The 25,336-nt window shown below is 41.6% G+C and overlaps 1 protein-coding gene across 1 annotated transcript in view; it reads right to left on the bottom strand.

Moving 5' to 3' along the window:
* abhd12 (abhydrolase domain containing 12, lysophospholipase) overlaps positions 1-25,336 on the bottom strand; it is a 145,767-nt gene that overhangs the window by 86,602 nt on the left and 33,829 nt on the right. Inside the window, exons 5-6 of the mRNA XM_072581299.1 lie at positions 8,388-8,507; positions 1,444-1,474 (exon numbers count right to left, since the gene is read on the bottom strand). Coding sequence (XP_072437400.1) covers positions 1,444-1,474; positions 8,388-8,507 — 151 coding nt within the window. The remainder of the gene's footprint in view (positions 1-1,443; positions 1,475-8,387; positions 8,508-25,336) is intronic.

Raw genomic sequence — 25,336 nt, 5'->3', positions numbered from 1 at the left:
CGAAGAACTTACATACTACACAGATAGCTAAACCCACCAGACTCTAACTAAGGATCTATGGCAGACAGCATAGGAGAAAACATCCATCAGGAAGCACTTCTTGATTTTTAGACTCAACTCCATGTACAGGAGAAAGTGAAGATCGCAGATGCTGGAGATCAGAGTCAAAATAAAAGTGTGGTGCTGGAAAAGCACAGTCGGTCAGGCAGCATCCAAGGAGTTTTTGTCAAATTTCGAACATAAGCTCATCAGGAATTTCTGATGAAGAGCTTATGCTCAAAACATCAACTCTCCTGCTCCTTGGATGCTGCCTGACCAGCTGTGCTTTTCCAGCACAACTTTTTTTGACTCACCTACTTGTACACCCAATTTCAATCTCCTACAATAGTAGTTGGCCTGATTGAACAATTTCCAAACATGCCAATGCCTCTGTTATGCTACCCCACCGGCCGCAGCTGTGGTGCAATTTAAACAACGCTGCTGAGGAGTATTCACTGAGTAAACCAGAAGGTGGGGTTCAAGAACGCCATCTAAACAATGACAAGATTATTTCTTAGCTCAGTGACTATGCACACTAAATAAAAATATTATGGCTGCTGAAATCTAATGTCATCACTAATACCACAAAACATATTATTAAAATAGTGCCAGACATTAGGCATTGATTTTTAAAAACCTTCACCATATGTGAGATTAAACCGGATATGTTTCATTGCAAAAGAGAAGTCAAAATCCAATCATGCCCAAAATTCTGTCTCATCACTTATCAAAGCAAAATATCTAAGCTGTTTTTAAAAAATCAATTTCATGAAGAAATTGGAACCTAAAACAGCAGAGGGCTAAATCTTGGATTTTCTGGATTATGTACTCCATTTCAAGATCTGTATATGGCTAGGTGGAAGACTTACTAATCCATCTTGATCAATGTATCGATCAATGGGTGGTTCCATGATGAGTACCTTTAGAGTATCTGTTAAAGTATACTGAAGAACATGCAACATTCCCAGTTGCCAGAGTTATTTTATACTGGAAGCAACTTGAAGCGGAAGCATTTCAATTGAAATAGGCCTAGTAATTAATACCAGTCATACAGTCACATGCAAAAGGTAATTGCTCTTCAAAACTTCAACAGTTAGTGCCGCAATATGGCTTGGCATGACTGTAAAAGGTGTTGATGTTCAAATGCTGAACAAAAATGGCTGAGACTCTGTCAGATGCCCATTATCTAAGCTAAAACTTGGAACAACAGATTTAAAGCACCACTGCAAACATTCATTCGAACGAGAATTTGTTAAGAAGTTAACCCCAAGATATTCAAATGGAGTAGAACACAAGAATGACCAGGAATAGCTTAATATACTCAGTTTTTTTTGAAAACTAAAGTTGCATTTTATATTAATAATATTCCTCCACCCCCATAATATTAATTTTAAAACCTCCTACCTTATATAGCTGAACCCTGTGATCCCCACCCCTGCAGATAAACACAAAAGGAAAATTAGAATAAATTTCTAAGAGAATAATTTTCCTGAGTTGGATTTCATGGTGTTTAATTTACTGGTGTGGCATTTTCAATTTTAAAACAACATAATGTAGGTTAGTTTCGATTAAAATGTGGAAAACAAAAGGACATCATTTAATAAAACTTCAAAGTTAATATTCCTCAGGGTCATCACCTTAGAACACAATCAGGTCCATCATACAAAATGAATGCTTACGAACAAATTAAGCAATTTTACAAAAAGAATGCGTATAAAAACAAGAATATAGTTAAAACATCTTTTTCAATGTCATCCAGATACTCATTTCTACAAAAAAAAAGAAAAATGCCAGTTACTGAGGTATAGGATAGGTACAGGAAAATTCATGGGACCTCATTTATAGACACTAGGTTAATTTCTCTGATCATGTGCAGTTCTTTAAAAATTACATTTCAAGGCAGTTTAGGCCCTAAAGATTCTCTTTCTTTGTTAAAGTATTCAAAGTTTGAATATCACATGCTAGGCCAGCAATAATTGTCTATTCCCAATATCCTGTTTCAAAGAAGAAAACAGGCTCCTACAAACAGAACTTTGAAAAAGATGAAAAAAAAAATCACAGCTACTGGCCACTATCTGGACAAATTCATAATGCAAACTGGGTTTGGAAAAAAACCCCACAAACAAACAAGGTATAAATGAAATTCCAGTTAGGAATGTTAGCCTTGTTAATATTTTTAGGGGAAGTGTAATTTGGAGAATCCTTCTAATAGCCTAATCCAAATCAATCAATAACTTGCTTTGGGGGTAAAGAAGCTGGCACTCTCCACAGCAGACATGTACAGGAATGAGTGATAACTCTCATAAAAACGTGCAAAACAGAGAGTTAGCTGATCCAATGAGGCATTCAGAGTTATACAGCACAGAAGTAGACTATTCAATCCAAGTGACCCATGCTGACCAAGTTTCCCAAACGAAGCTAGCCCCAGTTGCCTGTGTTATACCTGTAAATACATATCTCTAAACTTTTTCTATTAATGTACTAATCCAAATTCCAAATGTCTTTTAGATGTTGTAACAGTACCTGCATCTACCATTTCCTCTGGTAGTTTATTGCACATGCGAAACATTTAAAAAGAGAACTCTCACCTTAACAGATGTGCCTTCTAGTTTTGAACTCCTCTAACCGAGGAAAAGGCCTTAGCTATTCACCCTATCCATGCACCTCTTGATTTCAAAAGTTTTTATAAAGGTCACCCTTCAGCTTCCTATGCTCCAGAGAAAATAATCTCAGCCTATCCAGCATCTCCTTATAACTCAAGCCCTCCACTCCTCATAACATATTCGGAAATTTTTTTCTGTACCCTCTCCAATTTAATATTCTCCCTATAGCAGGGTAACCAGAACTTCACACAATACTCCAAAAATGGCCTCACCAACATAGCGTACAACCTCAACGTGACATCCCAACTCCTGTCTTCATTGCTCAAACCATTGAGTATAAGTGTGCGAAATGCCTTCTTAAAGACGCTGTCTACCTGTGAAGCAACGTTCAAAGAACTATGTACCTGCTAACTTCGGTCTCTGTTCAACAACACTCCGCAGGGTCCCTCTATTAAGTGTATAAATCCTGCCAGAGTGAAACATCTCTCATTTATCCATCTGCCATTCCTTAGAACATTGACCCAATTGATCAAGATGCCTCTGTAATCTTAGAAAATCATCTTCAGCTGTCCACTATACCACCAATTTTGGTCATGATTCGAAGAGGCCAGTATTGGACTGGGGTGTACAAAGTTAAAAATCACAACACCAGGTTATAGTCCAACAGGTTTAATTGGAAGCACCTAGCTTTCGGAGCAACGCTCCTTCATCAGGTGATTGTCAATCATCTGAGTAAGTCTCAGATACAGTCACATAGATGGGTTAACTCCAGGAAGGGTGAGAGAGGTAGGCAGCTAGTGCAGGAGTCTTTTGTGGATATACCCATTTCAAACAGGTATGCTGTTTTGGAAATTGTAGGGGGTGATGGATTCTCAGGGGAATGTAGCATGAACAGCCAAGTTTCTGATATTGAGACTGGCTCTAACGCAATGAGAGGTACGTCGGCTTCCAAGAGATTAGGGGATTCTGTAGTCAGAGGTACAGACAGACATTTCTGTGGCCAGCAGAGAAAAAGCAGAATGGTGTGTTGTTTCCATGGTGCCAGGATCAAGGATGTCTCAGAGGGTGCAGAGGTATTATGAGAAACAAACTTGTAAGGAGATCTCAGCTATCTGTAAGAATAATAGGATAGTTATGGTAGGAGATTTTAACTTTCCAAACATCGACTGGGACTGCCATAGTGTTAAGGGTTTAGTTGGAGAGGAATTTGTTAAGTGTGTACAAGACAATTTTCCGATTCAGTATGTGGATGTACCTACTAGAGAAGGTGCCAAACTTGACCTACTCTTGGGAAATAAGGCAGGGCAGGTGACTGAGGTGTCAATGGGGGAGCACTTTGGAGCCAGCGACCATAATTTTATTCATTTTAAAATAGTGATGGAAAAGGATAGACCAGATCTAATCTGAAGTTCGAAATTGGAGAAAGGCCAATTTTAATGGTATTAGGCAAGACCTTTTAAAAGCTGATTGGAGGCAGATGTTCGCTGGTAAAGGGATGGCTGGAAAATGGAAAGCCTTCAGAAATGAGATAACAAGAATCCAGAGAAAGTATATTCCTGTTAGAGTGAAAGGAAAGACTGGTAGGTATAGGGAATGCTGGATGACTAAAGAAATTGAGGGCTTGGTTGAGAAAAAGGAGGAAGCATATGTCAGGTATAGACAGGATAGATTGAGTGAACCCTTAGAAGAGGAGTATAAAGAAAGTAGGAGTATACTGAAGAGGGAAATCAGGAAGGCAAAACAGGGACATGAGATAGCTTTGGCAAATAGAATTAAGGAGAATCCAAAGGGTTTTCACAAATATATTAAGGACAAAAGGGTAACTCGAGAGAGAATAGGGCCCCTCAAAGATCAGCAAGGTGGCCTTTGTGTGGAGCCACAGAAAATGGGGGAGATACTAAATGAATATTTTGCATCAGTATTTACTGTGGAAAAGGATATGGAAGATATAGACTGTAGGGAAATAGATATTGACATCTTGCAAAATGTCCAGATTACAGAGAGGAAGTGCTGGATGTCTTGAAACGGTTAAAGATGGATAAATCCCTAGGACCTGATCAGGTACACCCGAGAACTCTGTGGGAAGCTAGAGAAAAGTGATTGCTGGGCCTCTTGCTGAGATATGTACGACTCTATGACTCTAAAAGGATGCTAATAACCCAAAAAAACCAAATCAATAGTGGTTACTTTGTTACCATTAGCTAACATTTGTCACTAAGCTGGTCCCTTGTTTTCTAAAGGCTTTTCTCAAGGATACTGTCTCTTTGGTTTTCAGAGAAATCATAAACAGCTCCTGGTCCTGATTAGACTCGAGCGTCTTTGTTTATATGTAAACGGATGTGACTTCGGGCCAAAGTGATCATGTTTTAGAAGTGATCTGTATAATGAAAGGGGAATGGTCAGTTCTCTAGCTGAGCAGTTCAGTCCAGAACTAGTTAGGAGTTCAGCTGTGTGGAAACAGGCTCGCTCTTTCCTTCTGCCCTTTTAACTTCAACCTGTAAGCACGTGTTCCATTTTTACTGTTTTTTTTATATAGGGGGCTTACTTATCGGGGTTGTTGTGTATATTTGGGAACAGCATAATTAAGTCCAGTTTGGATAGGCTGATTTCTTTTGGGGTTCCTTATTTTGTTCTCTGTGCTTCATTGCATAATTTTGTAACTACATTTTTGTCTGTTTTAAAATCTGGTAGTCAACCTGGCTAACTTAATCTGGGTAATTTTCACTGTACACTTACCAAGACAAATTGCCAAGTTAAGGTCAGGGCTGCCTGCTTAAGAATGCTTTGAGTAGTTTGGCCTAGTCCATAATACATTTTATTCCAAATTCTTAACAGATTTCAAATTTCACCAATTCCCATGGTGAGATTCAATTCCCACGAGGCTAGCACATTTACCCAAATTTCTGGATTACTAATCAAGATTAGTCATCAAGATTACCATTACAACTACACTACTGCCTCCCAAAGGCATCTCACCTCAGGTAGCCTGCTGGTCTCGTGTAGATCAGTCAGGCAAATGTAGTGTTATGTTCCCTGCTAATGCTCAATTGCTTCTCTGATCAGAAATTGTATCTGTTGTTCTCTGTAGAATTCAACTTTAATCACTCTGCCCAAAGAAATCAGGATTCAACATTTGTTTTTGTTGAGTTGCTAAACACAATTAACTAATTAAGCAGGCTTGAGAAATCAACTATGATAAAAAATAGGAAAGAGTCATCATGCAATTCTAGACATCTGGAAGAATCTACGTAAATTTGCTGCTGACTTTAAAACTTTGAAAATTGGAAGCAATTTGAAATGGAGACATTTCAGTTGCAATAAATCTGGTGACAGATAACATCTGGGCAAAGTTGAGACATGAAAATGCAATCTCTGCAAAATTTAATTTCAAAACTAAAGAGATTGTTACGTGCAAGTTGGAAAAATTACATTTTTATTACTAAAAAGCCAACTGACTTACAAGCTAGAAACCCTGAATCAATGGCTAGAACTAAATGGAATAACAGAAACTTTGCAGTGGCTGATTGACCCCATGATCAACTTCATAACATTCTTCTTACCAATTACATGTTTTGATTGACTTTCTTAGTCCGAACCTGAGCTAAGAGTTGCTTGCCAGCTGAATAATAAAGGTTTTTTAAAAAGTCATATTCACTTCTCTTTCCTGCTTATGTTATAAACACTCTTATTTTGTGTAGGCTTCCCTTGTTGCTCTTTGTAACAACTGTCAACATTTTTATATTCACATTTGTTATTACAGTAAAGCTAAAATCAATTGGGAAATCTTCCCTTGTAGTTATTTCTAATCTTTGACCCTCAAGAACACAAAACTATAGAATTGCACCTACAGTTTTTAAAATTAGATGTGACATATTGCACTTTGAAAATATTAGCACCCTGTTAAAATTCTCTTCCTTGCTTTCAATTCCCTGACAGCTTCATACCTCTGTATCTATGTAACCACCTTCTGCCCAATAGATCTTTGTACTCTTTCAATTTTGATTTCCTGCAAAATTTCTTTAAAGATTCAGATTTATTTTCTGTTGAAAGTTTGGGAGAAGATTTGTAGCCCAGGTGCTCGTTGTTGTGGTTCTGTTCGCTGAGCTGGGAATTTGTGTTGCAGACATTTCGTCCCCTGTCTAGGTCACATCCTCAGTGCTTGGGAGCCTCCTGTGAAGCACTTCTGTGATCTTTCCTCCGGCATTTATAGTGATTTGTACCTGCCGCTTCCAGTTGTCAGTCCCAGCTATCCGCTGCAGTGGCCGGTATATTGGGTCCAGGTCGATGTGCTTATTGATTGAATCTGTGGATGAGTGCCATGTCTCTAGGAATTCCGTGGCTGCTCTCTGTTTTGCTTGTCCTATAATAGTAGCATTGTCCCAGTCGAACTCATGTTGCTTGTCATCTGCGTGTGTGGCTACTAAGGATAGTTGGTCATGTAGTTTTGTGGCTAGTTGGTGTTCATGGATGCGGACCGTTAGCTGTCTTCCTGTTTGTCTTATGTAGTGTTTTGTGCAGTCCTTGCATGGGATTTTGTACACTACATTGGTTTTGCTCATGTTGGGTATCGGGTCCTTCGTACTGGTGAGTTGTTGTCGGAGAGTGGCTGTTGGTTTTATGTGCTGTTATGAGTCCTCGTGGTTGCAGTAGTCTGCTGTCAGTTCAGAAATGTTTTTGGTATGGTAGTGTGGCTAGTCCTAAACTATGAAAGCAAACACCGCAACACACACAAAAGAAGTTGCATCAAGACACTGTTCAAAAGGGCCACAACACACTGCAGTACACCAAAACTGCAAAAAGAGGAAGAAGAACACCTATACAATGTATTCACCAAAAGTGGATACCCTGCAATTTCATCAACAGATGCCTAAGGGAAAGACAACAGAATGAGGACATGCCACAACCCAAAGGACTAGCCACACTACCATACATCAAAAACATTTCTGAACTGACAGCCAGACTACTGCGACCACTAGGACTCATAACAGCACACAAACCAACAGCCAGACAACAACTCACCAGGACGAAGGACCCGATACCCAGCATGAGCAAAACCAAATGTAGTGTACAAAATCCCATGCAAGACTGCAGAAAACACTACATAGGACAAACAGGAAGACAGTTAACGGTCTGTATCCATGAACATCAACTCGCCATGAAACGACCTGACCAGCTATCCTTAGTAGCCACACACGCAGATGACAAGCAACATGAGTTCGACTGGGACAACACTACTATTATAGGGCAAGCCAAACAGAGAACAGCCAGGGAATTCCTAGAGGCGTGGCACTCATCCACAGATTCAATCAATAAGTACATCGACCTGGACCCAATATACCGGCCACTGCAGCGGACTGCTGGAACTGACAACCGGAAGCGGCAGGTACAAATCACTATAAATGCCGGAGGAAACATCACAGAAGCGCTTCACAGGAGGCTCCCAAGCACTGAGGATGTCACCTTGACAGGGGACGAAACATCTGCAACAAATTCCCAGCTCGGCAAATAGAATCACAACATATTTTCTGTTGAATAGTGTGACTCAGCCACCTGTTCGCAGAGGCCCAGTTGCTGCCATGGTCATATTATTTCAAAAGGGGAGTCAATGATTTCAAATTCTACTACATCAATTGCTCTGTAACTATACTCCTCATTCTCATCTCAATATTTTCAGTCTGGGTTACATCATGAGAAAGTTTGGAAGGAACCAGTTTGAGATATTTAAAAAATCATCCAACTTCTTACCTGGTGCCTGCATTGCCATGGAAGTAAAGAATGATAGGATGGCCTAATGCCAAGGTCCCTTCATACCACATTTGGTCCTTTCCCTGAGCTTCCTTCCATAGACTGGCAGGTACTGTGTGCCTACAAATAAACAGAGTGGGTTAGTGTTGTACACAGAGCACTGCTCTTAACAAAAGAATGCTTTATGAAATAAAATGGATTTTTTGATTGTAGGACATAATGGACTCTAATTGCTAGAATTAAATTTTATATTTTATTTGTATCCTACTTTCGTGGATAGTTCCTCCCCGGCCCTATAGCTGTGACACACTCCATGACTGCCATAAATTACACTGGATGAACAGTTGAGAAAAGGTACTCTAATGACAGGTGAAAGGGGCCTTAATTAACTTTTAACCTCTCTCACCAAAAGGTGATGCCATCACGACACAATTAAACTATCTGAAGGGTTTGGAGGGATATGGGCACAGGTGGACTAAACTGGGTTGGGATGTCCGGTCGGCATGGACAGGTTGGACTGAAGGGTCTGTTTCCATGCTGTACATCTCTATGACAGGTTGTTGTGCAGGCAATCATGCAGCAAGCAGCACCAGATTCACATTTCTTTCTAACACCATCATTTTAGTACTACCCTAAGCAAATCTGTGAATGCACCCAAAATAATTTCTCATCAACATCAGCAATGGAAAACTGGATTTTTAAATTTGAAACTCAACAGTTCAATACCAGGGATGCCCTTCGCACAAAAGTTATTTTTCTCAAATCAGCTTGGGTTTGCTTTAAACCTCATACCCAGAATTCCAAAAACTGAGTGACACAACAGCCTTTGATTTCTGAAATCTTAAATCCAGTGATGACTGCATTCTCTTCTGGTTACAGGCAACAAACGTTCTCCATGAAAGGATCCTGGGTGTTTCAAAGCAGTTACACTGGGCACAACAAAATCATGATCGTAAATTAAACACCATTTCAAATATCAACATAATGGGCGCCAGAGACCCGGGTTCAATTCCCGCCTCAGGCTACTCTGTGTGGAGTTTGCACATTCTCCCTGTGTCTGCGTGGGTTTCCTCCGGGTGCTCCAGTTTCCTTCCACAATCCAAAATAAAATGTGCAGGTTAGGTGAATTGGCCATGCTAAATTGCCTGTAGTATTAGGTGAAGGGGTAAATGTAGGGGAATGGGTCTGGGTGGGTTGCGCTTCGGCAGGTCGGTGTGGACTTGTTGGGCCGAAGGGCCTGTTTCCACACTAAGTAACCTAATCTAATAATAGCTGACATGGGAAAACATCACAAGATTGCGAAAGGAGAAAATAGCGTTCTGAAACTGGAATAGAATGTTCCGTTATTGGAGAAAAGTGAAGTGAGTTTAACTTTGCATCAAACTGCAATATCTACTTTAACTAGAACAATATTGACAATAAATGCCAAAAACCTCTTCCACTCCCAATGCTCAACATCCATCACAACACCAAATTCAGAGAAAATAATTCTAAAAAAAGTTATTTGGGTGAGTTTCAATGAAAATCCAAGCCTTCCTATACTGAACTAAGTTGATTCACCTCAGCAAAATGAAGAAAATTTACATTATATATGGTGTTTTGTTTGCAAAAACTTCCATATTGAAATCCAGATCACTTGACCCTTCAAGCTGAAAATTTGCACAAGAAAATAAAGTATAAAAGCAGGCTTTTTGAAAACATGATTTAACTATGGTCTTCAATTTAATCCAAATAACAAGGAATTTGGGATTATAAGTATATCTGTCTTTATTGCTCAGATCTAATTCTACAGAAGACCACTGGCATTTTTTCCAAGAGCAAGCAATTTTTTTTTGTTGTTGTTGTTTGCCTTCTGTTTCACAGCTGAGCAGTAAACGTTAACCTGAACAAACTGGACTTTGTTTAGGACACATCAACACACCATTGTTAAACTGCAAATATTCACATTTAAACCAGATCTGGTACCATTGTTTTCATGCTTCAAGATAAATGCTCATGGCACTACGACTAACATTTACGAGACCTATAATAAACAAATGGATTTTAGTTGGTATTGTTAGTTAGATCCAGAAAATAAAACCTTTCAATATCTACACAACCAAAATTAGTAGAACCGTGATCTAACCGAAGCAATGAACGTGGAATTACACAGGGTTCAATTTCAGCAGGAAGCAATAGGAAGTAGATTTTAAAAAGACAAAAATGATTTGTTTTTGATTTTGAAACTGGATGAATGACTAATGTGCTGACTTTTATTTTCTTGTTCCTACCAACCGTGCTCAACAATTCTAAGACAGAACCTTTATATTGCTTCTCAAAATAAAAATTAAATCAGCCATTAGAATCCAAATTAATTGCTTCATTTCTTCACAGTATGTTCCCAGTCTGAGCTACTGAGAAATTGCCAATTAGTTTAAAGCAGCAAACAATATTTTTGCAGTACCTTTTACATCGAAAACATTATGCAACAGTACATGTGTAGCAAGCTGACATCATTTGCAGATGTTGTCATAAAGACGTGAGAAGAGGACCAAACCAATGCCACTGTCTTCGATGATTCCAGAGTTGACATCGTGGGGTCAGGAGTCAATAGGGTACAAAGTAAGGGAGGCTATTGCTACAGATGCTGTGACTATGACCATATAAGTAACAGCAGTCAGAGACGAACAGCATGGAAATAAACCTTTCGGTCTAACTCATCCATGCCAACCAGACATGGTAAATTAATCTAGTCCCATTTGCCACATATCCCTCTAAACACTTCCTATTCATATATCCATCCAGATGCTTTTTAAATGTTGCAACTGTACCAGCCTCCACCACTTCTTCTGGCAGCTCATTCCATAATACAATAAGCTTCAATCTGCAATTTAAGAGGGAGAGGGTACAATCGGAAGTGACAATATTTCAGTTGAATAAAGGGAACTATGGAGCTATGAGGGAGGAGCTGGCCAAAGTTCAATGGTGCAATACCTTAGCAGGGATGACAGTGGAGGAACAATGGCGGATATTTCTGTGTATAATGCAGAAGTTGCAGGATCAGTTCATTCCAAAAAGGAAGAAAGATCCTAGGAGGAGGCATGGGTGGCCGTGGCTGACGAGGGAAGTTAAGAAACATATAAAGTTAAAAGAGAAAGTACAACATAACAAAGATAAGTGGGAAAACGAAGGACTGGGAAGCTTTTAAAGAACAACAGAGGATTACTAAGAAGGAAATATGCAGAGAAAAAATGAGGTACGAAGGTAAACTGGCCAATAATATAAAGGAGGAGAGTAAATTTTTTTTTAAAGGTATGTGAAAGGCGAAAAAATGGTTAAGACTAAAATTGGGCCCTTGAAGACAGAAACGGGGGAATATATTACGGGGAACAAAGAAATGGCAGAAGAATTGAATTGGTACTTCAGATCTGTGTTCATTGGGGAAGACACAAGCAATCTCCCTGAGGTAACAGTGGCTGAAGGACCTGAACTTAAGGGAATTTATATTTGCCAGGAATTGGTGTTGGAGAGACTGTCAGGTCTGAAGGTTGAAAAGTCCCTGGGGCCTGATGGTCTACATCCCAGTGTATTGAAGGAGGGGCTCGAGAAATCGTGGATGCGTTGGTGATTATTTTCCAGAGTTTGATAGATTCTGGATTAGTTCCTGCGGATTTAAGGGTGGCTAATGTTGTATCACTTTTTAAGAAAGGTGGGAGAGAGAAAGCAGGAAATTATAGACCAGTTAGTCGGACCTCAGTGGTGGGAAAGATGCTGGAGTCTATTATAAAGGATGAAATTACGACAGCTGGATAGTAGTAACAGGATAGCTCAGAGTCAGCATGGATTTATGAAGGGGAAATCATGCTTAACTAATCTTCTGGAATTTTTTGAGGATGTAACTCAGAAGATGGACGAGGGAGATCCAGTAGATGTAGTGTACCTGGACTTTCAGAAAGCTTTTGATAAAGTACCACACAGGAGGTTAGTGAGCAAAATTAGGGCGCATGGTATTGGGGGCAAAGTACTAACTTGGATTGAAAGTTGGTTGGCTGATAGGAAACAAAGAGTAATGGTAAACGGCTCCATTTCGGAATGGCAGGCAGTGACCAGTGGGGTACCGCAGGGATCGGTACTAGGACCGCAGTTTTTTACAATATATGTTAATGATATAGAAGATGGTATTAGCAATAACATTAGCAAATTTGCTGATGATACTAAGCTGGGTGGCAGGGTGAAATGTGATGAGGATGTTAGGAGATTACAGGATGACCTGAACAAGTTAGGTGAGTGGTCAGATGCATGGCAGATGCAGTTTAATGTGGATAAACATATGGTTATCCACTTTGGTGGCAAGAACAGGAAAGCAGATTATTATCTAAATGGAATCAATTTAGGTAAAGGGGCAGTACAGAGAGATCTGGGTGTTCTTATACACCAGTCAATGAAGGTAAGCATGCAGGTATAGCAGGTAGTGAAGAAGGCTAATAGCATACTGGCCTTCATAACAAGATGGATTGAGTACAGAAGCAAAGAGGTTCTTCTGCAGCTGTACAGGGCCCTGGTGAGACCACACCTGGAATACTGTGTGCAGTTCTTGTCTCCAAATTTGAGGAAAGACATTCTGGCTATTGAGGGAGTGCAGCGTAGGTTCACGAGGTCAATTCCTGGAATGGCGGGATTACCTTACACAAAGACTGGAGCGACTGGGTTTGTATACCCTTGAGTTTAGAAGCCTGAGAGGGATCTGATTGAGACATATAAGAGTATTAAAGGATTGGACACTCTGGAGGCAGGAAACATGTTTCCGCTGATGGGCGAGTGCCGAACCAGAGGACACAGCTTAAAAATACGGGGTAGACCATTTAGGACAGAGATGAAGAGAAATTTCTTCACACAGAGTGGTGGCTGTGTGGAATGCTCTTCCCCAGAGGGCAGTGGAGGCCCAGTCTCTGGATTCATTTAAGAAAGAGTTGGATAGAGCTCTCAAGGATAGTGGAATCAAGGGTTATGGAGATAAGGCAGGAACAGGATACTGATTGAGGATGATCAGCCACGATCATATTGAATGGTGGTACATGCTCCAAGGGCAGAATGGCCTACTCCTTCACCTATTGTCTATTGTCCATATGTGCAACACCCTCTACAAAAAGGTTGCCCTGTTGGTCCCTTTTAACTCTTTCCCCTCTCACCCTAAACCTATGCCTTCTAGTTCTGGACTACCCAACCCATGGAAAATACCTGGGTATTTATCCTATCCATGCCCCTCATGATTACGTAGACTTCTTTAAGGTCACCTCTCAGCCTCCGACACTCCAGGGAAAACAGCCCCAGCCTATTCAGCCTCTCCCTATAGCTCAAATCCTCCAACTTTGGCAACATTGTTGTAAATCTTTTCTGAACCCTTTCAAGTTTCACAATATCCTTCCTACAGGAGGGAGACCAAAACTGCATGCAGTATTCCAAAAGTGGCTGAACCAATGTCGCGTACACCAACAAATTAGCCTCCCAACTCCTATATTCTATGCTCTGACCAATTAAAGGACAGCACACCAAACGTCTTCTTCACTATCTTATCTACATGCTACCCCAATTTCAAGGAACTACGAACCTCCATTCCAAGGTCTCTTTGTTCACCAACAATCCCCAGGACTTTCCCATTAAGGGTACAGGTCCTACCCTGATTTACCCTTCCAAAATGTAGCACCTCACATTAATCTAAATTAAACTCCAGCTGCCACTCCGCAGCCCACTGGCCCACCTGATCGAGATCCCATTGTATTTGGAGGAAACCTTTGTTGCTGTCTATTGCACCTCCAATTTAGGTGTCACACAAAGAGCAAAGACAATTTACAGCCGAGGAATCGGCCCCTCGGTCCTCTAGCCTGAGCGATCCAAATTCACTGTCTAAACCTATCGCCCAATTCCTAAGCATTTGTATATCCCTCTGCTCCCCACCTACTCGTGCATCTGCACAGACACACCTTAAATTAATCTACTGTGCCTGTCTCTACTATCTCTGCTGGCAACGCATTCCAGGCACCTGTCACCCCGTGCTAAATACTTGTCGCATATATGCCCCTTAAAAACTTTTCAACTCTTACCTTGAACCTGTGACTGCTCTTCATTGGATCCCTCACCCTGGGAAATACCTTATCTCTATCTACCTTGTCTATACCCTTCATGATTTTGTAGACCTCAGTCAGGTTCCCACCTTAATCTGCTTTTTCCCAATGAAAACAATCCTAACCTACTCAACCTCTCTTCATAGCTACCACCTTCCAAAGCAGAAAACATCCTTGTAAATCTTCTCTGTACCCTCTCCAAAGCATCCATATCCTCTTGGTAATGTGGCGACCAGAACTGTGCAGACCATTCTAAATGCAGCCAAACCAAAGTCTTATACAATTTTAATACGACCTGCCATTTCTTACACCCAATACCCCGGCCGATGAAGGCAAGCATACCATATGTCTTCTTGACCACTCTATCCACCTGTGCAGCCACCTTCAGGGTACAATGGACCTGAACTCCCAGATCTCTCTGCTCAACTTTTCCCAAGACTCTTCCGTTTACTATATAGCTCGCTCTAGAATTAGACTTCCCAAAATGCATCACCTCACATTTGCCTGGATTGAACTCCATCTGCCACTTCTCCACCCAACTCTCCAGTCTATCTATATTCTCCTGTATTCTTTGACAGTCCCTTATTCTTTCTGCTACTCCACCAATCTTCATGTCATCTGCAAACTTACTGATCAGACCAACAATGCCCTCTTCCAGATCATTTATGTACATTGCAAACAACAGTGGTCCCAGCACTGATCCCTGTGGTACACCACTGGTCACGTTTCTCCATTTTGAGAAACTCCCTTCAACTACTTCGGTCTCCTGTTGCTCAAGTTCTTTACCCAACTAGCTAGAACACCCTGCACACCATGTGACTTCACTTTCTACATTAGTTTACCATGGGGAACCTTAACGCCTATCACTGATAAGCCCATTCTTTTCCAAACATAGATCGATTTTATCCCTCAGTACCTTCTCCAGCAACATTCCCACCACTGACATCAGTCTATCCAACATATCTTCCCTCATGTCAAAGTGATCTAGAATAAATAAACTTCTACTTCTAATCTCAGCATTCATCATTTCTCATTCCTCAGTGAACACTGGTGGAAAGTAGTCATTGAGAATCTCACCAATTTTCTCATGTTCGAAACACAACCTTCCTTGCTTATCTTTTAGTGGACCAACCCTTTTTCTGGTTACCCTCTTGCTTCTTACATAAGAATAAAAGGCCTTGGGATTCTCCTTAATTCTGATCGCTAAAGTTCTTTCATGACCCCTTTTAGCCTGCTTGATTCCTCATTTAAGATTAGTCCTACTCTCCCAATATTCCTCCAAGGCCAGTTTTGTTCTTAGCTGCCTGGACCTTATGTACGCTTCCCATTTCCTCTTGGCTAGTCACACTATTTCTCCTGTCATCCACAGTTCACGAATCTTGCCTTTCCTATCCTTTGTTTTCAAAGGAATATGCCTATGCTGCACTATCTTCAACCTACCTTTGAAAGCCTCCCATATATCAAATGTGAACTTTCTTTCAAATAGCTGTGTCCAATCCACATTTCCCAGCTCCTGCCTAATTTTGATATAATTGGCCTGGGCCCAGTTTAGTACTTACCCCTCAGGGCCACTCTCATCTTTGCCTACAAGTATTCTAAAACCTACAGAATTGTGGTCACTATTCCCAAAGAAATCCCCCAGTGCAACTTCTACCAGCTGGCCTGGCTCATTCCCCAACACCAGGCCCAATAGAGCTGCTTCCCCTGGTTGGACTATTGACATAATGCTCGAGAAAACTTTCCTGTATGCTCCTTACAAATTCTGCTCCATCCAGACCTCTGACACTAAGTGTATGCCAGTTAATGTTGGGAAAATTAAAAGCTCCCATCACCACCACCCTGTTGCCTCTACATCTTTCCATAATCTGTTTATCTTGCTGTTCTACTTCATGCTCACTGTTGGGAGGCCTGTAATATAGCCCCACCAATATAACCGCACCCTTCTTATTTCTCAGCCTCACCCATAACATCTTGCTACTCAAGCCCTCTGTAAGTGTCCTCCTTTAGCACAGCCATGATATCATCCCTGACCAGCAACGCAACTCTTCCTCCTCCCTTTACTCCCCTCCCTGTCCTGTCTGAAGCACCTATATCCTGAAACACTTAGTTGCCAATCATGCTCTTCCTTCAACCAAGTCTCTGTGATTGCAATAACATCATACTCCCAGACGCCAATCCAAGCCCTAAATTCTTCTGCCTTACCCACTATACTCCTTGCATTAAAATATATGCACTTCAGGCCACCAGTTCTTTTGCTTTCATCTGCTCTCTGCCTGCTCTTCCCCTTGGTAAAGCTAATTTCATGATCCTTACAGTCTCAGTTTCCACCTCACTGTCTAGTAGCCTTTTCTTCTGGTTCCCAGCCCCCTGCCAAATTAGTCACCTGCAAACTTATTAACTATACCTTGTATGTTCACATTCAAATCATTTACATAACTGACGAAAAGGAGTGGATTCAGCACCCTTATGGCACATCACTGATCACAGGCCTAGGTCTGAAAAGCAACCCTCTACCACCACCCCTGTCTTCTAGCTTTGAGCCAATTCGATATCCAAATAGCTAATTCTCCCTCCATTCCATCTGATCTAACTTTGGGGTGGCACGGTGGTTCAGTAATTAGCACTGCTGCCACATAGCTTCAGGGACCTGGTTTCGATTCCAGCCTCAGGCGACTGCCTGTGTGGAGTCTGCGCATTCTCAGTATCTGCCTAGGCTTCGTCCGGGTGCTCCAGTTTCCTCCCACAGTCCAAAGATGTGCAGGTTAGGTCAACTGGCCATGCTAAATTGCCCATTGGGATGTGTAGGTTAGGTGCATTAGTTAGGGACAAATATAGGATAGGGGAACGTGTCTGGGTGGGTTACTCTTCGGAGAGTCAGTGTGAACTTGTTGGGCCAAAGGCCTGTTTCCACACTGTTGGGATTCTAATTCTATTTCATAACCAGTCGACCATGGGGAACCTTGTCGAACACCTTCCTGAAGTCCATGTATATCACATCCACCAGTCTGCCCTTATCAATCCTCTTTGTTACTTCTTCAAAAAGCTCAATCAAGTCAGTGAGACAGATTTTCCACACAACGCCACCAGTCCTTGCCTTTCCAAATACATGTCAATCATGTCCCCCAAGATTCCCCCAAAAACTTGGCCACCACCAATGCCAGGCTCACCTGGCTTTTCCTTGGCACTTTTCTTAAATAGTGGCACCATGTTAGCCAACCTCCAGTCTTCAGGCACTTCATCTGTAATAATCGATGATACAAATATCGCAGCAAGGGGCCCAGCAATCACTTGCCTAGCTTCCCATAGTTCTAGGGTATGCCTGATCTGGTCCTGGGGATTTATCCATCTTTATGCATTCTGACACATACAGTACCACCTCCTCTGTAATGGGACAGTTTTCAAGATGTCACCATCTATTTCCTCACATTCTATATCTCCCATGTTCTTCTCCACAGTAAACACGAATGCAAAATACTTGTTTAGTATCTCCATCTCCTGCAGTTCCACACATCGGCTGCCTAGCTGGTCTTCAACAGGCCCTATTCTCTCCAGAGTTAGCCTTTTGACCTTAATGTATCATAAAATAGTTTTGGATTCTCCTTAACCCTACTCAGGTCCCGTTTGTGGCCTTCTGATTTCCCTCTTAAGTATACTCCTACTGTCTTTATATTCTAAAGATTCACTCCATCTCTGCCATCTATACTTAGTATATGCTTTCTTTTTCTTAATCAAAACCTCAATTTCTCTAGTTATCCAGTGTTCCCTGCACCTACCAGTTTTTCTTTTCACCATAACAGAACATACTGTCTCTAGACTCTTGTTACCTCATTTTTGAAGACTTTCCATTTACCAGCCATCCCTTTACCTGCGAAATTCCGCCCCCACTTAACTTTTGAAAGTATTTGCCTAACACTGTCAAAATTGACCTTCCTCTAATTTAGAACTTCAACTTTTAGATCTTATCTATCCTTTTCGATCACTATTTTAAAAACTTATATAGAATTATGGTTAGTGGACCTGAAGTGCTCCCCCACTGACACTTCAGTCACTTGACCTGCCTTATTTACCAAGAGTAGGTCAAGTTTTGCACCTTCTCTAGTAGGTACATCCACACACTGAATCAGAAAATGTTCTTGTACCTCTCCACCTAAACCCTTAACACAATGGCAGTCCCAGTCTGTCTGGAAAGTTAAAATCCCCTACCATAACCACTCTATTATTCTTACAGATAACCGATATCTCCTTCCAAATTTGTTTCTCAATTTCCTGCTGACTACGGAGGTGGGCGGGGGGGGGCGGTGTGGTGGTGTGGTGGTGTCTATAGTACAATCCCAATAAAGTGCTCATCTCTTTCTTATTTCTCAGTTCCACCCAAATGACTTCCCTGGACATATTCCCAAGAATATCTTCCCCAAGTACAGCTGTAATGTTATCCCTTATCCAGATTAGGCTTCTTACATTGAAATCGCCCCAACCTCATGACAAAGCAGCAATTATATCAAGGTTTGCAAAGATGTCAAGGAGGTAGAAAGGTATTGTATGTGGATTAAAGAAGGTTATCTCGTGCCAACAAATGCCATTTATAGTGCTGTGAATGACAAAATAAAACTACAGATACTAGAACCCAAAGTAGACAGGCAGGAGACTGGCAGAACACAGCAAGCCAGGCAGCATCAGGAGGCGCAGGAGTAGACATTTCAGGTGTAACCCTGCTGCAGGACTGGGGGTGGGTGTGGGGGGAGTTGTAGATAAAGTGGGAGATGGGGCAGGGTGGTGAGATGGAGCAGAGTGGTGAAGTGGGGATTGAAGAGAAGACAAATGGAGGGTACAACCTAGTTGGTCAATGGGAGGGAATAAATTTGGTTGATGGCTAGGAGCAGTGGAAGGGAGGGGGAGGGTCTGGGAAGAGAGTCAGGGATGGGAAGGGAGGTTATTTGAAATTTGAAGAACAATTTATCTGCCACCTGGGCACCCTACAGCCCAAAGGACTCAACATTGAATTCTCCAAATTCAAATAAATTCCCTCCCAATCCCCCAACTCCCTCCCCAGCCTCTCCTCCCTCCCTTCCACTACTCCTTGCCACCAACTAGATTCATTCCTCCCATTGACCAACCAAGTCATACCCTTTACCTGTCTTCACATATACCCACTTCACCACCCTGCCCCCACTTCCCCCTTTATCCGCAACTCCCTGCATATCCATCCCCAGTCCTGAAGAAGGGTTACACCCGACACATCAACTTCTGCATCTTATGATGCTGCCTGGCTTGCTGTGTTCTTCCAGCTTCCTGCCAGTCTACTTCCGGTGCTGTGAAGCAGAAGAACCCTAATAGGAGGGCCAAACAAAGAACTGCAGAAATGGTAGGCAGAGATTCAGGTGACATCATATTTGCAGAGGAAAGGCAGGTTCTCAATGATATGGTGGTTTGTCAGAATAGAGTTGTTTGGGGGGAAACAAGTATAATGACTGGATTTCAAAGATTGTGGAGAGGGGTAGACAGTATTTGAGAAAGAGTAATTTACAAAATCATCCAGGACTGAGGCTATGAGACAACTGGAATGGGACCAAGTTAGCAGATGAAGTGTTCATGGCTGAGAGGAGAGAGAAACTAAAGGATAAGGGAAAAACATATCAGACCATAAGATGTAGGAGCAGAATTAGGCAATTCAGCCTGAGTGTGCTCTGCCAAACAACAAGACCATGGCTAATAATCCTTGACTCCACTTACCTCTACAACCCTCAATTGCCTTATTGATCAAAATCTATCTTCACCACGAATGTACTTAAATGACTCTTTATTCTGAAATTACATCTTCTGGTCCTAGACTCTCCTATGAGGGAAACAAGCATTCCTCATGAAGGGCTTATGCCTGAAACGTTGACTCTCCTGCTCATTGGATGATGCCTGACCTGCTGGGCTTTTCCAGCGCCACTCTTTTTGCCCCAAGAATATTGTGTTTTAATAAAGTCACTTTCATTCTTATAGATTCTTATAAATTCCAAAGAGTACAGGTCCAAACTACTCAATCTTTCTTCAGAAGGCAGACTCTCCATACATGGCATCAGTCAAGAGAACCTCTACTGGATTGTCTTCAATGCCAGCATATTTATCCTTAGATAAAGGATTCCAAAACTTTTCTCAGTATTCCAGCTGTGGGCTTAGTCCCTTGTATGGTATTGCAAAACTTCCCTAATTTTACACTCCATTCCTTTTGAACTAAAGGCCAGCATTCCATTTTTACCTCCACGATACTCACTCACCTGGGTGCTAGCTTTTTGAAATTCATGCACAAGGACTACCAAATCTCACTGTTCTATAACATTAAGAATGAACAACACTGAACAGGTCCTTTGGAGTATCAAGACTAATGTTAACACATGATGTCTTTCTAAACTTAAAAGCCTTTTGTCTGTATGCCATTTGCCTCCCTCTATTCTCTGCCTATTCATTTATCTGTCAAGATGCCTCTTCAACATTGCTATTGCATCCACCTCCACCACCTCCTTTGAGATGCATTCCAGGCACTTCGTACCTTTTGTGTAAAAAGCAAACTTGCTTCTCACTTCCTTTAAACTTACCCCTGTTTACCATAAACCTACGTCCCCTGGTTATTGACATGTTTATCCTGGGTGGGGGAGAAGAGAGAGAGAGAAAAAAAAGACTCCAACTATCTATCAATGTCTCACATAATTTTGTAGACTTCTATGAGGTTACCCCTCTGTCTTCAACATTTAAGTGAAAGCAAATCTCTCCTCGCAGTTAATACCCTCCAAGCCTAGCAGCATACTGTTACGCTGCACCCGCTCCAAAACCTCCAATTCCTTCTATAGCATGGCAACCAGAACTGTACACAATATTCCAAATGTGGCCTAACCAAAATTCTAGATAGCTGCAACACAATTTGCCAATTTTGTACTTTATGCCCTGGCCAATGAAGGCAAGCATGCCATATGCCTTCTTAACCACCTTATCCCACTTGCATTATCACTTTCAGGGAATTGGGGACCTGTACACCTAGATACCTCTGCACATGGATGTTCAAGTTTCACAACATTTGAGATTTGGGAGAAGATTTGTCGATCAGGTTGTCTGTTTGCTCTTTGAGCTGGTGGCTATGTTTTCAGATATTTTGTCACCATGCTAGGTAACATCACCAGTGAGTCGCCAGTGAAGCATTGGTGTTCTGTTCCACTTGCTATGTGTGTGTCTTGGTCTGGTTCAGTTTGAGAGGTTGGTAATTGGGGTTCGAATCTGTGTTTGGTAATGGAATTCTGGTTTGAATGCCAGGCCTCTAGGAATTCCCACGCATAGATGCAATGTCTCAGTCAAATTAGTGTACTTCTGTGATTGTACATGGATACCAGCAACAGTTGGTCATGTTCCCTGGTGGCTTGTTTCCTGCCAATTTGTCCAATGTAATAATTTTTGCAGTCCTTGCAGGGTAAGGTGTATATTACGTTCGTTCTGCTGCCTGTAGTGCAGGGTCCTATATATAAAACAGTTACTGATGAATTTAGTGTGGTAGGTGGTTTGTGGGCTACTATGGTGCTCAGGGGCAACAATAGGCTGGTGGTCATCTCTGAAATGTCTTTCATGTATGGTAGGATGACTAGAATCTCTGGGTGTTGTCTCTTCCTGTTTAAGGATCGATGCACTGCACTTATTGGGTAATTGTTGTTCCTAAACACATTGTATAAGTGTTTCGCCTCTGCTTCTTGTAATTCCACGAAGCTTCAGAGTGTTATGGCTCATTTAGATAGTGTCCTGATGCAGCTCAATTTGTGGGTATCGGGAAAATTGCTTCTGTAGTTGAGTATCTGGTCAGCGTGTGGCTTTTCTGTAAATACTGGTCTGCAGTTCTCCATTGGCTTTTCACTCTACTGTGACGTCCAAGGGGGAAGAGTTGGTTATTGTTCTCTTCCTCTTTGGTGAACGTCATACTGGTGAGGATGCTGTTTGTGGGTTTCTAGTTTGTCACGTTTCATGGTGACAAAGGGGTCATCCACATAGCGGATGCAAAGCTTAGGCTGGATCACAGGAAAGGTTGTTTGTTCTAACTTCTGTATAACTGCTTCTGTTGTGAAGCAGGTGAAGTAGGTTGAGGGGTACAAGTCCAGTAGTTTGAGGCCACACTGCTAGACAAACCAGAGACACAAACACTTGACAGCACCAACTCCAATGAGCAAGAACAGGATGCTCAAACTACTGGACTATGCCTCACAATCCACTCCATCTTCAACAAGATAAACAAATAAATCAGCAGGATGCCTATGGAATCACCAATATCAGGACTTAGAGCAGAAGTGCTTATGCAAAGGTTAGAACAAACAGCCCTTCCCACAATTCAGCCTAAGCTTTGGGTCCACTATGCAGCTGACATCTTTGTCATCACGAAACATGACAAACTAGAAGGAACCCACAAACACAAACAACATGCTTACCAGTACAAAGTTCACCAAAGAGCAAGTGAACAATAACCAACTCCCCATCTTGGGCATCATGGTAGAATGAAAAGCCAATGGAGAACAGCAAACTAGCATTTATAGTAAAGTCATACACACTGACCAAACAACTATAAAAGCAACCATTCCAACATCCACAAATGGAACTGCATCAGGACACTATCTAAAATGAGCCACAATACAATGCAGCACCCTGGAAATACAAGCAGAGGAGAAACAGCTGTACAAAGTATTCGGGAACAATGGTTAGCCGATATGCGCAGTCTGCCGATTCCTGCACAACAGACCTAAACAGGAAGACAACACCCCCAGACACTCTAGTCACCCTACCATACAAAGACATTTAAGAGATGACCACCAAACTCTTCTGGCCCCTAGGCATAATGCTAGCCCAACAACCTACTACCACACTAAAACAGCTACTTAGGATTTTAAAGGACCCTGTACCAACAGCCAGCAGAATGAACATAATGTACAAAATACCCTGCAAGGACTGCAGCAAACAGGACATTGGACAAACCGGCAGGAAACTAGCTACCAGGATACATGACCAACTATCACTGGTATCTATACACAGATGAAAGAGGACACCAGTTCAACTGGGTCAATGCTTCCATTGTGGGACAGGCCAAACAAAGATGTGGGGGGGAATTCATAGATGTCTGGAATTCAAACCAGAACTCCATTAACACACAGATTTGGATCCCATTTACCAACCTCTCAAACAGAACCGGAAATGATACCACTACCACAGATCATGAATCAAATAGCAAGCAGAACAGAACACCAAGCTTCACAGGAGGCTCACTGATGTTACCTAGCATGCTAATGAAATGCCTGAAAACAAACCACCTGCTCAGCAAGCAAACAGACAACCTGATCCGTCCAAGAGAAGGGAGGCGAGAATTGCGCGAAATATTCCAAAAGTGGCCTAACCAATGTCCCACACAGCCGGAATATGTCCTCCCAATTCCTATACTCAATGAGCTGACCAATAAAGACAAGCATACCAAACACCACCTTCACTATCCTGTCTACCTGAAACTCTACTTTTCGGACCTTACCATTAAGTGCATGAGTCAGCCCTGATTTGCCTTTCCAAAATGCAGCACCCCAAAGTTATCCAAATTAAACTCACCTGCCACCTCTCAGCCCATTGGTTCATCTGGTCAACATCCTGTTGTAACCTGAGGTAACCTTCTTCGCTGTCCACTACACCTCCAACTTAAGTGTCATCTGCAAACTTACTAACCATATCTATGTTCACATTCAACTCAATTATATAAATGACAAAAAAAAAAGTGGATCCAACACCAATCCTTGAGGACACCACTGGTCACAGGCCTCCAGTTGGAGAAGCGACACTCAACCACCACCCTCTGTCTTCTATCTTCAAGCCAGTTCTGTATCCAAATGGCTAGTTCTCCCTGTACTCCGCGTACTCTAACCTTGCTAACCAATTTACCATGCAGAACCTGGTTGAACACTTTACTGAAGTCTACGTAGACAAGGTCCACTCTTCTACCTTCATCATTGTTATTTCTTCAAAAAAAAACTCAAAGTAGTGAGACATGATTTCATACACACAAAGCCATGTTGACTATCCCCTTCTAAAAAAATACTTTCCCCCTTTTGACCCTATTACTGCTGTTTTTCTATGTTCACATATTCTGGTCCTTCTTGTCGCACTCTAGGTGTCGTTATCTATATATCTACTATATCCTCTTGCTTTTAGGTCTATGTTTCCTCTCTCTCAATCTCTCCCCAACTCTGGTTAGTTTAAAGCTCTCTACTGCCTTATATATTTGATTCACCAGAACACTGGTATCAATTTGGTTCAAGTGAAGACCATCCCATTAGAACAGCTCATTCTACACCAATATTAGTACCAATACCCCATAAACTGAAATCCAATTCAGCCCACACTATTCTTTGGGCCAAATATTTAACTCGTTAACTTTATTTACCCTATGCCTATGGTCAGATAGTAATCCAAACATTGCCACCTTGGTGGTTCTACTTTCATAAATTAGGTCCCAGCTGTTCAAAGTCTTTTAGCAAAATCTCCTTTCTAGCCTTAGAAATATTGTTAGAGTTAGTAAGAAGCATGGTCAGTGTGAGGCTGCAGCAGTGAGACAAAGGTTAAAATGAGCCACTGACTAATGTTAGAAATTTGATTCAAAGTAAAATTTCAACTCTTCTGTGCTTTCCAAGTTTGGCTTGTATAGTTGTCAAATCAAGTAAATAAAATAGCTTACTTAAAAAGGTAACTGCCTGTTGCTCGATCCAACTATGTTACATCCACTTCTGACCTTTACCAATTAGCCTGTTACCTCAAAAATATTTCTCATATGTATATTCAGATAGCATATTTCAAGTCCTC

This window comes from Chiloscyllium punctatum, chromosome 11 (assembly GCF_047496795.1).
Source record: "Chiloscyllium punctatum isolate Juve2018m chromosome 11, sChiPun1.3, whole genome shotgun sequence".
In the NCBI taxonomy this organism is placed as follows: domain Eukaryota; kingdom Metazoa; phylum Chordata; class Chondrichthyes; order Orectolobiformes; family Hemiscylliidae; genus Chiloscyllium; species Chiloscyllium punctatum.
Note: the sequence above shows the minus strand (reverse complement) of the source record. Positions and strands in the feature narration are given on the sequence as shown.